General features: G+C 57.2%; 1 protein-coding gene across 1 annotated transcript in view; it reads left to right on the top strand.

Annotated features, from left to right (window-relative positions):
* Positions 1-13,914, top strand: part of RASA3 (RAS p21 protein activator 3) — a 111,887-nt gene that overhangs the window by 36,871 nt on the left and 61,102 nt on the right. Inside the window, exons 4-7 of the mRNA XM_011979417.1 lie at positions 3,059-3,153; positions 10,810-10,886; positions 11,409-11,489; positions 11,877-11,949. Of these exons, the coding sequence (XP_011834807.1) occupies positions 3,059-3,153; positions 10,810-10,886; positions 11,409-11,489; positions 11,877-11,949 (326 nt within the window). The remainder of the gene's footprint in view (positions 1-3,058; positions 3,154-10,809; positions 10,887-11,408; positions 11,490-11,876; positions 11,950-13,914) is intronic.

A 13,914-nucleotide genomic window follows, 5' to 3' on the forward strand; every position in this document is an offset into this window, starting at 1 on the left:
GGTGTAGGAAAGTCAAAGGCGCCCCCCCAGGGCTGCTGGTGGGAGGGCGGGCGACGCAGCGGGCCAGGAGGAGGTGTCCTGGCTGTCGTCCAACCTCGTGGTCTGCACCATTAGAGGCCGTTGGAGGGAGTCCATGGAGTGTGTGTGTCACTGGGTTTCTCTCTGAGTCTCCCTGGTGCTCCTTCTCCCACGTGTGCTGGGGCCTGTTTTCTGCCCCGGTCCCCTTCGTTCTTGCCTTGGCTCTCGCCTGCCCTCAGTGGTGTCAGCGTCCCGTGCAGCTCCAGATGGTCTGTGTGAGTCTGTGTGTCAAGAGCTGAGCCGACGAGGTCACGAGGCTGATCACACGAACCCACGAGTGTCTGTGTGCTGTATCTATGTGCGGGAGGCTGTGGAACTGGCTGACCCTGGCTGTGAGCGGGGGTCCCGGAGCTGTAGTTTGCTGGGAAGGGGCTCCGGCCCTGGCTGTGAGCGGGGGTCCCGGAGCTGTAGTTTGCTGGGAAGGGGGCTCCCGCCCTGGCTGTGAGCGGGGGTCCTGGAGCTGTAGTTTGCTGGGAAGGGGGCCCTGGCTGTGAGCGGGGGTCCCGGAGCTGTAGTTTGCTGGGAAGGGGGCTCCCGCCCTGGCTGTGAGCGGGGGTCCTGGAGCTGTAGTTTGCTGGGAAGGGGGCTCCGGCCCTGGCTGTGAACGAGGGTCCCGGAGCTGGGAAGGGGCTTCCTCCAGGGCTGTTCCCAGGGCTGCTTTGCTTTGCAGAGTGGACAGTATGAGCTGCAGCCGGCTCCCCTGAGGACACGAGATGAAGGTGCTGAGGTGCATGGCAGGGGTCAGCGGCACTGGAGGCAGACTGTGCTGATTCCACGTCTGTCCTTTGGGCACTTGGAAAGCGTCTTTGTGCCTCTTTCCACCTTCCGCACCTCCCACCATGTCCTGTGGCCACGTGGTGCCCCCATCATGTGGCCAACCCTGGACTGTCCCACAGGGTCTGGAGCTGGTGCTGAGCTGGGCATGTCTCAGACCCTCCGAGTTCGCAGACAAGGGAGGGGCCTGGCGGCCAAGGCCCACGGGCTCTGAGATCAGTCACGGAACGGACCGGTCAGGCTGAGAGGTCTCGCTCGCTTGAGCCCGTGGGGCAGAGGAGCTCCTGAGGGAAGATGCGTCCTGAGACCTCGCAGGGTGGGGACGCTAACGGAGGAAGGAACGCTGGCAGGAAGGCGGGGATGCAAGCTCCGTCTCCCTGCAGCCCCAGCCTGCTTGTCTCTGGGGTGTGCAGAGTGGGACCTGCCCCTCCAGGGTCACCGCAGGACTGACTGAGATGGCACCTGTGAGAGGCTGGCGGTGGAGTGTTCCCGAATTTACTGAGGCTGGACAGCGAGCCAGGCCAAAGCGTGAGACTGTCAGATGCCAGGCCGGGGTTGTTCGATGGGAGTCTGCGGAGGCTTTTTGAGACGCAGAAATATAAAAGGATCTTACTTGGAGGAGAGAACCGGACTGGGCTCTGCTGTCCTGGTGCGAGGCAGGGTGGCTGGGTAGGAGGCCCAGGCCGCTCCCTGGAGCCTGGGTTGTGCACAGTGTGCTCAGACCCTGCAGCTGGGGATGCTGCGGTGGAACCGGGGTCTGCCAGGACCCAGAGTTTCTCGCTTCGGTGACTGGACCAGGATCCTTAAGGAGGATGTGTGTGTTTCTGGGTGCAGAACGAAGACGCGAGGGGTCTGCCAACATTTCCTTCCTCACTCCTGCTCTCGTGTGTGCTCTGCGATGGGCTCAGACGTCACGTGTGTGCGACTCCCTGGGAATTCACGTGCGTCTGTCGCCAGAGGTGCACGTGCTGTGTGGGTGCTCGCCATGGTGGGTGGAGTGGTCCGCAGTGCGCGGAGGCCAGTGGCAGGGTTGACGTGGTGGTGCTGCGAGGGGACGCAGGATGGAAGACGGCTCAGTGCCCAGTGCCTGACAAGCCCTGTCCTGCCAGGGATGGGATGAGCATGCGTTTACCCCACCATGTGAATGTTTCTGGAATGAGGTGAACATATGAGCAGATAATAATGGTTACAGATGCGAATTTACACATATAAATCCATACTAGGTAAATGTATATTGTACAAATATATTCTGGTATGTATTTTCATTGGAAGTCTAGCTCCAAAGTACTAAGCCTGTTTAAGGCACAGGAAATAGTTTAGAGTGGATGTCCCCAGACTTTGGGGCCCACAGAAGTGCCCAGGGACCTGTGGTGGTGCAGATTCCGGCCCACACCAGAGCTTCTGTTCTCCTCCGTCTGGAGAAGGCCAGAAATCTACACTTTCGGGCTCTCCAGGGGTCCCAGAAGGCGGCTCAAGGATTACACTTTAGAGGCATGGATTCAGACCAACCCATGTCATGTGGGAATGTGGCAACTCATTCTAGCTGTCAGTTCTTCCTGCAAATAACCCGAGCACCCACATGCATGCACACATGTGTGCGTGTTCACACACGCAAGCTAACTCTAGGCACACGTGTGTTTCAAGCTGTGGCTCGCACAGGTGCACACGTGTCTCTCTAGAGGCGTGATGCCGCTGCCTTGGTGGTGTGTGAGGCATGAGGTGTTCATTTGTGAGAACAGGGCTCTTGTGCACCCAGCAAGCTCCGGTGAGCCTCCCGCCATGAGAACTGGCCACAGACCACAGTGAGAGTGAGGTGCGCATTGCCGATGGAGTGGACGTTCGCGTCTTCCCAGCGAAGCCTCCCAAACGCCTTACTGGAAGGGAGATGGCGTAGACTTACCCCTGCACCTAATTATTTTGACTTTTTAGTATCAACTTTTAGAGATACGGTACCACCATGCCCGGCTCATTCTTTTTGTTTTGTAGAGAAGTTTTCACCATATCGCCCAGGCTGGTCTCACGCGACCCTCCCCCTGGGCTTCCCAAGCGTGGGGATTCCAGGCATGAGCCCCGCGCCCAGCCAGTGCCCCATTCTGAATTAAGCTTTTGGAAATGAGCTGCAGTGATGATGGGCTGGCTTCTGCTCGCAGGTGCCCTGGCTCTGGGGCCTGTGCCTGTGGTGAAGTCTCCTCTGCTTGTGTTGCAGGGAAGGTGGCCATCCAGAAGGAGGACTTGCAGAAGTACCACAACAGGGACACCTGGTTCCAGCTGCAGCACGTGGACGCCGACTCGGAGGTGCAGGTGAGACCCTCGGCACAGCCCCGGAAACCGAGCCCCGGGACGCCGTGGGGCCTCGAGATGCGCACGGCTCCGACTGTGGCTGAAGGCGTAGGTCAGGCTTCAGCCTCGATGGGGAATAACGATGAGCCGGCTTGTACTCGGAGTGCGCCCGGGCTCTGCACAGGGATTTTGGGTTTTCCTTTGTCATGAGCAACTGAGGCAGCCGTAAAAACCAACACGGTGAGAAAGAACAGGCACACGTAATTGAGGGCCAAGAGAACACGAGTGGGGAAGGGCCGAGTCAAGGTTAGCCTGCAGGGACCCTCGCTTCCCCACAGTTGCCTGGATGGGCTGCTCCCTGGCACTCGGCACCAAGAAGGGTCTGAGCTGAAAGAACGTGCTGGTCTCCCGAGTGTCCATTGTCGGAAGTGGCCAGGGGCTCATCCCGCCTTGCCGGGACTGTGTGCCGACTGGCGCTGGCCCCGGCCCTGTCCAGTGGGAGGAGCTTGTCCCACCTCCCCATGCAAGACCAGGGGCTCCAGTGCTGGGACCCACGTCCCAGACCCTTGTGTTCACGGCTGCTACGGTCACACGGTGCCCAGCTGCCCAGCAACAGCTGCTCCAGGCTTGCCTGTAAGAGAGGGAGTAGTGGGGGTCAGTCTGCCCAGCCCAAACCTGCACGAGCTCCCATGGGGTCACCCTGAGCCCTGGTCCATGACATGGAGCAGCTGCAAAGACTACAAGCAAGAGGCACTGTGGCCTGACCCTGGAACCTGGGAGGGCTTCCTGGGTGGGTCCTCAGCTGGGACCTCAGTGTGTGTCTGAGTGCAGAGTCCCAGCACAGGCCGCCGGGCTTGGAGCCAGCTCCGTCATCGGATTGCTTCTCTGCAAGCCTCAGTTTCCCCATCTGGGTGGGTTTGTGAAGCGGGCTGGAATGGCGTGTGTGCCACTCGATGGCGCCTGGCACATTGTAAAGTGGTGGTGGTGACTGTTATTTTTACACCTAGAGGCTGGCATCCGAGACAAATCCCCAAAATAGGTTCCTTGTGAGAACTTTGCCTGAGACTTCAGCAGGGGCAACTGGGTGGGTCAGATGGAGGCTCCGTGCCCACAGGTCCAGGGCAGATTTGGGCCAGGGGACTGGATGGCCTGGTGTCCTGTGGGAACCCTCGTCCCCCGGGAACCCTTTTTCCCTGGGAGCCCTCGTCCTCTGCGCTTCACTGGGTCAAGGTCGCCATCTGCCGAGATCACGGGCTGTGCACACTCCCATGGCCAGCAAAGGGTTCATTCATGAAGTTGACAGTGAGCCCAGCCAAGGGGACGGGGTGAGGCCCTGGACGGAAATGAAGGAGTGGAGCCAAGAGGCCCTGGGAATGGCCCTGCCCTAAGGGACCTGTGCTAATTGTGCTTCACACTTAATTAACTCCGCTTCCTAGGAAAGCGCTGGCTGGGGAACCCACACGTGCTGTGGAAAGTGAAGGACGCTGTGATTACTGCAGAACTAATGACTGTCCTCGCAGTCCCAGAGCACAAGGGCCCCAGCGCGCTGCTCAGCGGACCCTGGCGTCCCAGCAGAAAGGCGGGGCTTCCCACGTGCTGCCCGGGAGGAGGCGGGGCTTCCCACGTGCTGCCGGGGAGGGAGGCGGGGCTTCCCACGTGCTGCCCGGAAGGAGGCGGGGCTTGCTGACTGGGCCGCTCCCGCCTGCGTGTTCCCGGCACTTCTATCCTGGGATACCCGCGTCACTGGGGTCTCTGAGCAGCAGGCAGAGTGCAGCCTCATCGTTCTCCTCAGATTCAAGTTTGTTTTTTTTGGCAGGTATAGCTTGTCCTCTTTCTTGCCTTTTTTTTAGATTGATTTAATTTTGAAATGGTTATAGATTTATAGGAAGACACCAAAACAGTACACAGGAGTGGCGAGGGGTGAATCCCCTCCTTGCCCTGAAAACGGAAGGCCATGCTCCCTTCTCCCGGCTTCCCCAGGCACCGCCCTGTGCAGCTGGTGCAACACCAACCAGGATGCCCACATTTGTGCCATCCACGGACGTTACCCAGATTTCACCAGTTCACAGGCACATGCTTCTGTGTATGTGTGTCTCTGTGTGTATTCTATGCTATTTTTTCCAGTTTTTTATGTGGTAAAATAGAGACATCATGAGATTTACCATTTTAACCATTTAAAATGTCCAATGCAGTGGCACAGTATTAAATGTATTCATAATATTGTACAACCATCACCACCACCCATCTCTAGAGTTCCTTTCATCTTGCAAAGTGGAACCTCTGTCCCCTCTGTCCCCTGGCTAGAGGTTTATTCAAGCGCTTCCGTCCCTCCCCCCCCCCCGGCAGCCCCATCGCACTCTGTCTCTGATGCGGGCCACTCCCCGTGGCTCATGGCAGTCAGCTCTGCCCTGCTGGTCTTCCTGAGGCTGATGTCGCTCCGCACGACGTCCTCCAGGTCGCTTGTGGTATCGGAACCTCCTTCCTTCTGAGGCTGAGGAATGATCCGAGGTGCGAAGCGTGTGCTGTTGGTCCAGTTGCCTGTCGATGGGCTGTTGTGACAGTCATCACAGGGGAGACTGTGCAACACCAATTAGGACTCAGACATTTCATCTCCACAAAGTTGTAAATAAGAATGCCGCCGGCTGATCTCACGGCTGGTAGACTCTCATAATTAACGCCCGAGGCGGCTGGCATGCCCAGGGCCAAGCCTGGCGTCCTTCAAGCCTGCCTCTCACTGTCCGGAACATGAGGATCCTGGACCAAGTGGTGTCAGTCTCCCGGGAATTTGCGCTCTATGGAAGGCAAATGTGAGCTGTTGTCTAAAGGGCAGGAGGCAGGGTCAGTGCTCTCTGATGCCCGCTGGACCCGGGCGGGTGCTGCCCTGCTCGCTTCACCGACGCAGTCAGCCACAACGCCGCCCAAAATGTGGCCATGACAGGGAGCAGCGTCCCTGCTGGACTCCAGCCAACCTTTAAAACCTCAACTCCAGGCTGGGCTTGGTGGCTTATGCCTGTAATCCCAGTACTTTGGGAGGCCAAGGCGGGTGGATCACCTGAGGTTGGGAGTTTGAGACCAGCCTGACCAACATGGTGAAACCCCGTCTCTACTGAAAATACAAAATTAGCCGAGCGTGGTGGTGGGCGCCTGTAGTCCCAGCTACTCAGGAGACTGAGGCAGAAGAATCGCTTGAACCCAGGAGGCGGAGGATGCAGTGAGCCAAGATTGTTCCCCCACACTCCAGCCTGGGCAACAAGAGTGAAACTCCATCTCAAAAGAAGCAGCAGCAGCAGCTCCAGTCTCAGGGCCGCCATTTTATCATAAGATGTCACAGTAACCGTTTTCAGGAAGGCAGGGGGGTGGCAGTGCGGCTTCTTGAGTCCCTCCGCTCTGATTCCCAGGAAACGTCCCGTGGCCGGACAGTAAGTGTCACAGACGCGGCCCACGGGGGAGGCCACTGAGTGTGTCGCAGAAGTGGGGGAAACACAATTAAACCTTTCTTGCTTCCTTCTGGAACGGACACTGTTGGAAAGTCTTCGTTAAATCACTTTATGATGCAGCGTTGTGCTCTCTGACCCTCTCCCGACGCAGGGCAGTGTCAGCATCAGATGCCAGCGGGGGCACTGCCTGTGACAGCGAGGCATCGCGGTGATCTGGGCGCCTGGGGGGTCACTGAGCTCCTTTATAAGCCGGGCATTCAAGTGCATCTGTGACGTATTCAGGAAATAGCACGGCCCTGCGAGGGATCACAGCAAACCCCCGGGTCCGCTGTCCAGAGACACCTGCGTGTTTTCCCCCTTGGAGCCTTCCAGTTGCACCATGAAATCAGTGATTGGGGTAGAAATTCCAGCCTCCTGCTACAGCCTCTGGGAATTTTGTGTTTGTGCAGCAGACAGTCCTCTTGGAAGGATTTTCAGAGCAAACAAAGTCACTGTGTCATCCAGGGCCAAGCTTTTACGTTTCTCCAGGGTTGCAGGAGGAGAGGGCCAAGGCTAGGCTTCCTTCCTCGTGGCCTCTGTGTCCCCTCTCACCTGCCCGCTGACTTTGTCTCTTCTCTGCAGCCGGCGTGGAACAGCCCTGCATCCAAGGCGCCTCTGTCCTGGCTGCCTTCTGGGCTGCTGCCCGCCCAGCTGGGGATGCAGCAGCCGGTTGCGGGGGCCAGGACGCTGACCTGGCCCCGCGCACTGCTCTCTCCCTGGGGAAGGCCTTCCTGAGAAAGATGGATGGGGACCACTGGCTGCTTTTTTAAAATTAACTCTGTTTTGGGGGCAGTTCTGTGTTCACAGGGAAACTGAGCGGAGTACGGAGTTTCCATACACCCCTCAGTAGCCCCCGCCCAGGGCCCCATGGGTGACACCGGGTGACACTGCAGCCACGCATTGTCAGGAGCTCAGCCGTGGTGGACGCTGGGCCCCTTTGCTACGTCTGTGAGTTCGCAGGAGTGCAGTGCCAGGGACCTCAGTGCAGCATCTAGGCAGGTGCCAGGATCGGCAGCCAGGTCCTCTCATTCCTTTCCTGTGGGACTTTGTGCCTTTTCCCTTTGCTCTTGGTAGCCTGGTTAGAGGTTTATTAATTTTATTGGTCTCTCAAGGAATTTGCCTTTGGCTTTGATTTTTCTCTGTTGGTTTCTGATCTGACTTCTGGTTTCTGTTCTTGGGCTCTGGGTTTAGTTTGCTCATTTTCCTCAGTCTCCCAGCCCTAAGCTCAGGTCAGGGTTCGGATCTCCCTTCTGCTCTAGTCTGTGCGGCCGGTACTCCAGATTCTGTCAAACCCTGACCACGGCTCCCGCTGCGTCCCACTGATTTTGATGAGTAACACTTTCATTTCTGTTTATTCTAGAACATTTTAAAATGTGTCTTGTGTTCTCCAATTTGTGTGTTATTTAGAACTGTGTCGTTTAACCTCTAAACGTTCTGGGATTCTCCAGCCTGCGCTGGCACCTGCAGATTTACTCAGCGACTTTTCTGGCAGGAGAAAGGGCCTTCCAGGGGTGGATTTTGTTTGTTCCCACTCCCGAATCAGCAGAAGACGGAAGCGCACAAGTCAGCTGGTCAGGAAGGATTCACGCTGCAGGAGCAGAGCAGCCTCAGGACCTGATGGTGCCCAGCCAGGTGCCCCTGGACCCAGCCGGGACCCAGGAGAGCACACGGGGCTGCACAGCCTGCTGCCAGGACCCGGGAGAGCACACGGGGGTCGCACAGCCTGCTGCCAGGAGCCAGGAGAGCACATTGGGGCCGCAACCTGCTGCTGGGGACCACGACCCCCGATGCGGTGTGACTCTTCCTGAAGCTCCCTAACAGGAATCGAGCTGCCTCCATCTGCACAGCCTCTTTCTAATCTGAACACTTCTGTCCTGAGGGAGTTTGCGCCCGCCATTTAAGAATGGGATGAAGCGGTGGGTTCTCAGTTACTCTTGGGCCAGGCACTTCCTCCTGTCTTTTGGTGTTCAGGGCACTGCTTTAGCCCGTGGACAGCCACAGAACAGAGCCTGGCATTTGGGGTTCGGGTCTGTGATCCCCCTGCATTTGTGATCTGTGTTGGTAGATCTGTTTGCTGAGGGTCTGGGTTTTTGAAAAACAGCTTAGTGGCATATGTGAAGATGCTATTTTTAACTTGTATAGGGAATAAATATTTCTTGACTAATTTTTTGGGTATTATTTTATGGTTTATTTTTCTTATTAGGTGATTTACCTCTCAAGGCGGGCTAGGTGTCTGGAAGATTTTTGAAGGAACTTTAAGGTTTTTTAACGTTTAGGTTGGTGGGGCCTAAGCGAGGTCCCTGCTCCATCTGAGGTTCTGCACCAGGCCACATGCTGCAGGGCTGCCGTCGGTTCTGCCGTCCACGTCTTAGTGCCACGCATTCTGCCCGTCCCTCCTGCCCTCCCACAGGCAGTGACAAGCCCTGGGGAACAGGCCCTGCCCTTGCTGGAGCCTCAGGAGCAAGAGCTTAGGGCCGGGCCAGGCAGAGCTCCTGATGCATGGATGAGTCTGTGTTCATTCCATCCATTCAGTGCCATTCAGGCTGGAGCAAATACAGGGACAGTGGCACACACAGATAGGCACGCACAGCCGCACACACACACAGGCAGACACAGTCACATGTACACACAGGCGGTGCACACACTGGCAGACATCCACACACAGTTGCATGTACAGACAGGTCAACAAACACGCATACACAGGTGGACACACACAGTCGCACACACACACAGAAGGACATGCACACAGCCACACACACACACAGACAAGAAGACACACAGGCAGATACACACACACGCAGATGCACACACAGCTGCTCACACACATAGTTGCATGCACAGAAGGACACACACAGCCACACACACGGGCAGACGCACACACAGACAGGCGGACACTGACAGGCAGATACACAGTTTCATGCACACACAGGCAGATGCACACAGCCGTGTGCACACAGATGGACACACATACATAGTTGCACGCCCACACAGACACATAGCCACATGCACAGACAGGCAGACACACACAGCTGCATGCACACACAGGCAAACATGCACACAGTTGCACACAGGTGGACACGTACACACAAGCAGATACAGTCACATGCACACACAGGTGGACACACAGTCGCATGCACACTGGTGGACACAGCAACACACACAGACGGACACACAGTTGCACACAGGTGGACACACAGCTATACACAGGAGGACACGCACACACAGCAGCACAGATGGACACACATAGTCACATATATGCATAGGCAGACACACACACAGTTGCATGCACCCAGGTAGACACAGCCGCACACACAGGAGGACACACAGCTGCACACACACACACACAGCACAGATGGACACACACAGTCAAATGCACAGATGGACACAGGTGGACACACACACAGGTGGACATGCACAGACAAGTGGACACACACAGATGGGCACACACACACCACAGCATGCTTATACAGGTGGACACAGCCAGACACACAAACCGCACACACACATAGGCAGACACACAATCGTACTCACAGATAGGTGGACACACACCCACAGCTGTGCACACAGACAGGTGGACAGACACAGCAGCACGCAGAGACAGATGGATCTGTAGAGACAGGTGGACCCGCAGGGCAGCCTTGCTGTCTGTTCTGCTGGAAGCCCCCATGAGCCTTGCTCTCTGTGTGAGCCTTGCTCTCCGTGTGAGCCTTGCTGTCTGTGTGAGCCTTGCTCTCTGTGTGAGCTCTCCGAACTTCCTGCGGGTTCCATGCAGCCTTGCCCGCGGGGAGGTAAAGGCAGGCAGTGGCCCCGGTTCAGGAGAGAGCTTGCTTCCCCTCCGCTTTGCCCCAGTGGACACACGTGAGCAGCTGCAGCGTCAGTGTCTTTGGGGGGCTGCTTCACCGAATGACCATCTCCCACATGGTTGGACCCCTCACTTCTGAGGCAGCGACCTGCTCTCAGCAGAGCCAGGAGCCTGGGCAGCCACATGGGGCTGAGCGGCCAGGCAGGCAGCTCTCCTGAAGGAAGGCCACGGCTGGGACCCTGCGTCCGGGGGTGGAGTGGAGGGGCCAGACGTGCCCGTCGGCTGCGGCGGGGTGGAGCCACCTGCTCCCTTTGCCTTCTAGGCTTTCCCTGGGCTGTGCGGCCCTGGCAGCCTGTGGGAGCACCACAGCCCCTGACACCCCGTCCTCATGCCTTGCAGGGCAAAGTGCACCTGGAGCTGCGGCTGAGCGAGGTCATCACAGACACTGGGGTCGTCTGCCACAAGCTCGCCACACGGTAAGACGCGTCCTCACCAGGGACTGAGCACACAGCGAGTGGCCCGTCTGGCTCCCGAGGAGCACACAGGGGTTTTCAAACCAACACACAGAAATTTCCAGAGCCGGTGGCTCCCCAGGATGACGCTGTTTAGAGGTTCTGGCCCCCCCAGGATGACACTGTTTTAGAGGTTCTGGCACCGCAAGACGACAGTGTTTTAGACGTCCTGGGCCCCCAGGATGACGCTGTTTTCGGGGTCCTGCCCCCCCGATGACACTGCTTTAGGTGTCCTGTTACACACTCCTGGCGTCCTCACTAAAGCACATGCTCACCTTAGAGGTGTTGTTTTGGGCTTTTGCGAACGGCCGGCGTGATTCAGTGTCACACCGAGGCAGAGCGGCTGTCATGGGCCCTCCCTGCCTTCCAGGGAGGAAACCGCATCTCACAGCTTGAACCGAGGCCTCCTGCCCGACCCAGAGCTGTCTCGCCATTTGCCCGGGGGTCTGCGCTCCCTCCTGATGCCGCCTCTGCTTCTCTCCTCAGCATCGTCGAGTGCCAGGGCCTCCCCATCGTGAATGGGCAGTGCGACCCCTACGCCACCGTGACGCTGGCAGGACCCTTCAGGCAAGTGGCCTCATGCCTCAGGTTTCTGTTTCTGGTCCTGGGGGGCGAGGGTCCAGCTCTGAAATCACGAGGCCACTGCCTCATTTGGGAGGAGGCAGGAGGCTGTGCTTTGAGGTAGAATATGTAATTTTTACTTCCTTTTGTTTTCTTTATTGCTCCAAAATTGCTCTGTAGAAAACGAAGCCTTCGTGCTCTTCGTGCTGAGTATTTTTGTCTTGGTAAAGGTTCGGGATTTGCATACCATCTGGAGTTGGAGACGAACAGAAATATTTATGAAATAAATAAAGGCAATAAGTGACTTGTGCATTTGAGAGCTCAGTTTTATGACTGAGAGACTTGGAATCAGCAGTGTTACTTTAATCCCAATCCTTTCTCTCTCAATAACAGATCGGAAGCAAAGAAGACGAAAGTAAAGCGGAAGACCAACAACCCCCAGTTCGATGAAGTGTTTTATTTTGAGGTTGGTATCTTCGTGGGTGAACGTCAAGTGCAGGCTGCACCCGAGACACATTGGCAGAAAGTCTGGATCAGAACCATCTCAGTCTCTTCCCTCTGGAAGTTCCTCCCGGAGAGGAGGCAGCCCCGCTGGCCCTGGGACCCGTGGCCCCAAGACCTTCCCTCCTCTCCCGAGAGAGAAAGGCCTTTCGTTGTCTCCCGAACTGGCCCAGATTTGAGTTAAAAGATGACAGGTTAATGCTTTCCAAATTACCAGGACTTTGGGGTTTTTTGTTGTCTTTTTGGCTGCTCCGCCCAAGTGTCCCTGAGCAGGTGGAAGGCTTGTTCCAGTGGAAATAGGCAGGGTTTTGAAGCAAAGCGGGGAAGGATTCAGACACAGAGATCCTCTCAGAACATGAAGCACCAAAATCCATGAGAAGGAGGGTGCAAGAGCTGCACCTGGTAGAGTGGGACCCACTGTGCCACTTGGGGACGGCTGCATCTCATGGAGTGGGGACCTGCCATGTGGCCGGCGCGGTTTGGGGATGGCTGTCTGCAGGGCCTTTAGACAGATGCTCTTCCCATCCACAAACCTTCCCGTGCACAAGCCCTGGAGATGTGAGGATGGATGAGGCCTCTGTGGCAGGAGCATGGCCAGTCACACCTGAGGGGTCAGGCGGGCTCCCCTGAGCCATGATGGCTGAGCGGCGCTCAATGCATGCAGCTCTGGGGGACCATTGGAGAGTGGACCTACCAGTCTGAGCAGGACCTACGGGCACTGCTGAGGCTCAAAAGGGCCCCACAGGCAGAGGTGGGAACTTGGTGTCCGAAGCCAGACCCAGGCTTTCAGGGCCGCTGTGAGGAGGGCTTTGGAGGTGGAATCTGTTCTCTGTCTCAAACGGAAGCCCTTACTTAGAGACAGGCGGAGAAGATGGTTTTGCCAGAGCAAGGGAAGGCAGGGAGCTGCCAGGCTCCCAGGGGCAGGCTGGGCCCTGTTGGCGGTGCAGGAGGCGTGTGGCATGGACGGAGTTCCAGGTGGCAGCTTCCCCCGGCTCGGCTGCCACACATGGAGCTGTCATATACACGGTGGGGTTGTCGGCTGCCACACGTGGAGCTGTCATACACACAGTGGGGTACAACTCGCCCACTGCCCGGCCACACCCGGGTGCTCATCACGCTTGCGGTGTTCTCACACCGTTTCTACCGTGTGCACTCCCATTCACTCTGTAAAGACGTGGGTCTCAGCCTACTGGAGTAATTTAGTGACCACAGAGAGTCTGAAAACCGTGGTCTGCATCACCACCTGTGGGGCTCCAGGGAAGGCCCGGACCTTGCTGACCACTGCCGTGTGGGACACACGGGGCCCTGCTCTTTGGGGTCTGTGACCTTTCACTCCGTCTCCACCCCTTCCTTAGCAGCCATGGACCTCTTTCACCAGGACCCTGTCTCTTTCGGCTTCAGCTGCTTCTGACCCAGCTGGAGGCCGAGCCCCGGAGGGGGAGCGTGTCTCCCGCAGGCTGTGGTCGGACAGCCACCTACCAGGAGCAGACCCAGGAAAACAGGTGTTCCGTTTCCATGGGAAGCAGCGTCTGTACCTTTTTCTTCCAGGATCACAACTAGACACATTAAGGCCCTTTAACTCTCTAAATGAGATTAAATAATCTCATAAATTTGGTAGGAGCTGCTTTCATTCACTCAACAGATGTGTCAGGTGCCAGCACTGTGCCGGTGATCAGCTGGTGATAAGATGTGGGAGAAAACAGAGGAGTCCAAGGCCACCACACCAGACCAGCATGGGAGGGACGCAAACAGACAAGCCCCTACAATAGCTTCCGACCTGCCCTGCAGAGAGGACATGAGGCAGGGGCACTGCGGGGGACGCTTCCTGGAGAAGGCATTGCCTCACCTGGTCTGCAGAGAGGGTGTGAGGCAGGGGCACTGGGGGGGACGCTTCCTGGAGGAGGCATTGCCTGACCTGCCCTGCAGAGAG

The sequence above is a fragment of the Mandrillus leucophaeus genome, unplaced genomic scaffold (genome assembly GCF_000951045.1).
Source record: "Mandrillus leucophaeus isolate KB7577 unplaced genomic scaffold, Mleu.le_1.0 Scaffold201, whole genome shotgun sequence".
Classification (NCBI taxonomy): Eukaryota; Metazoa; Chordata; class Mammalia; order Primates; family Cercopithecidae; genus Mandrillus; species Mandrillus leucophaeus.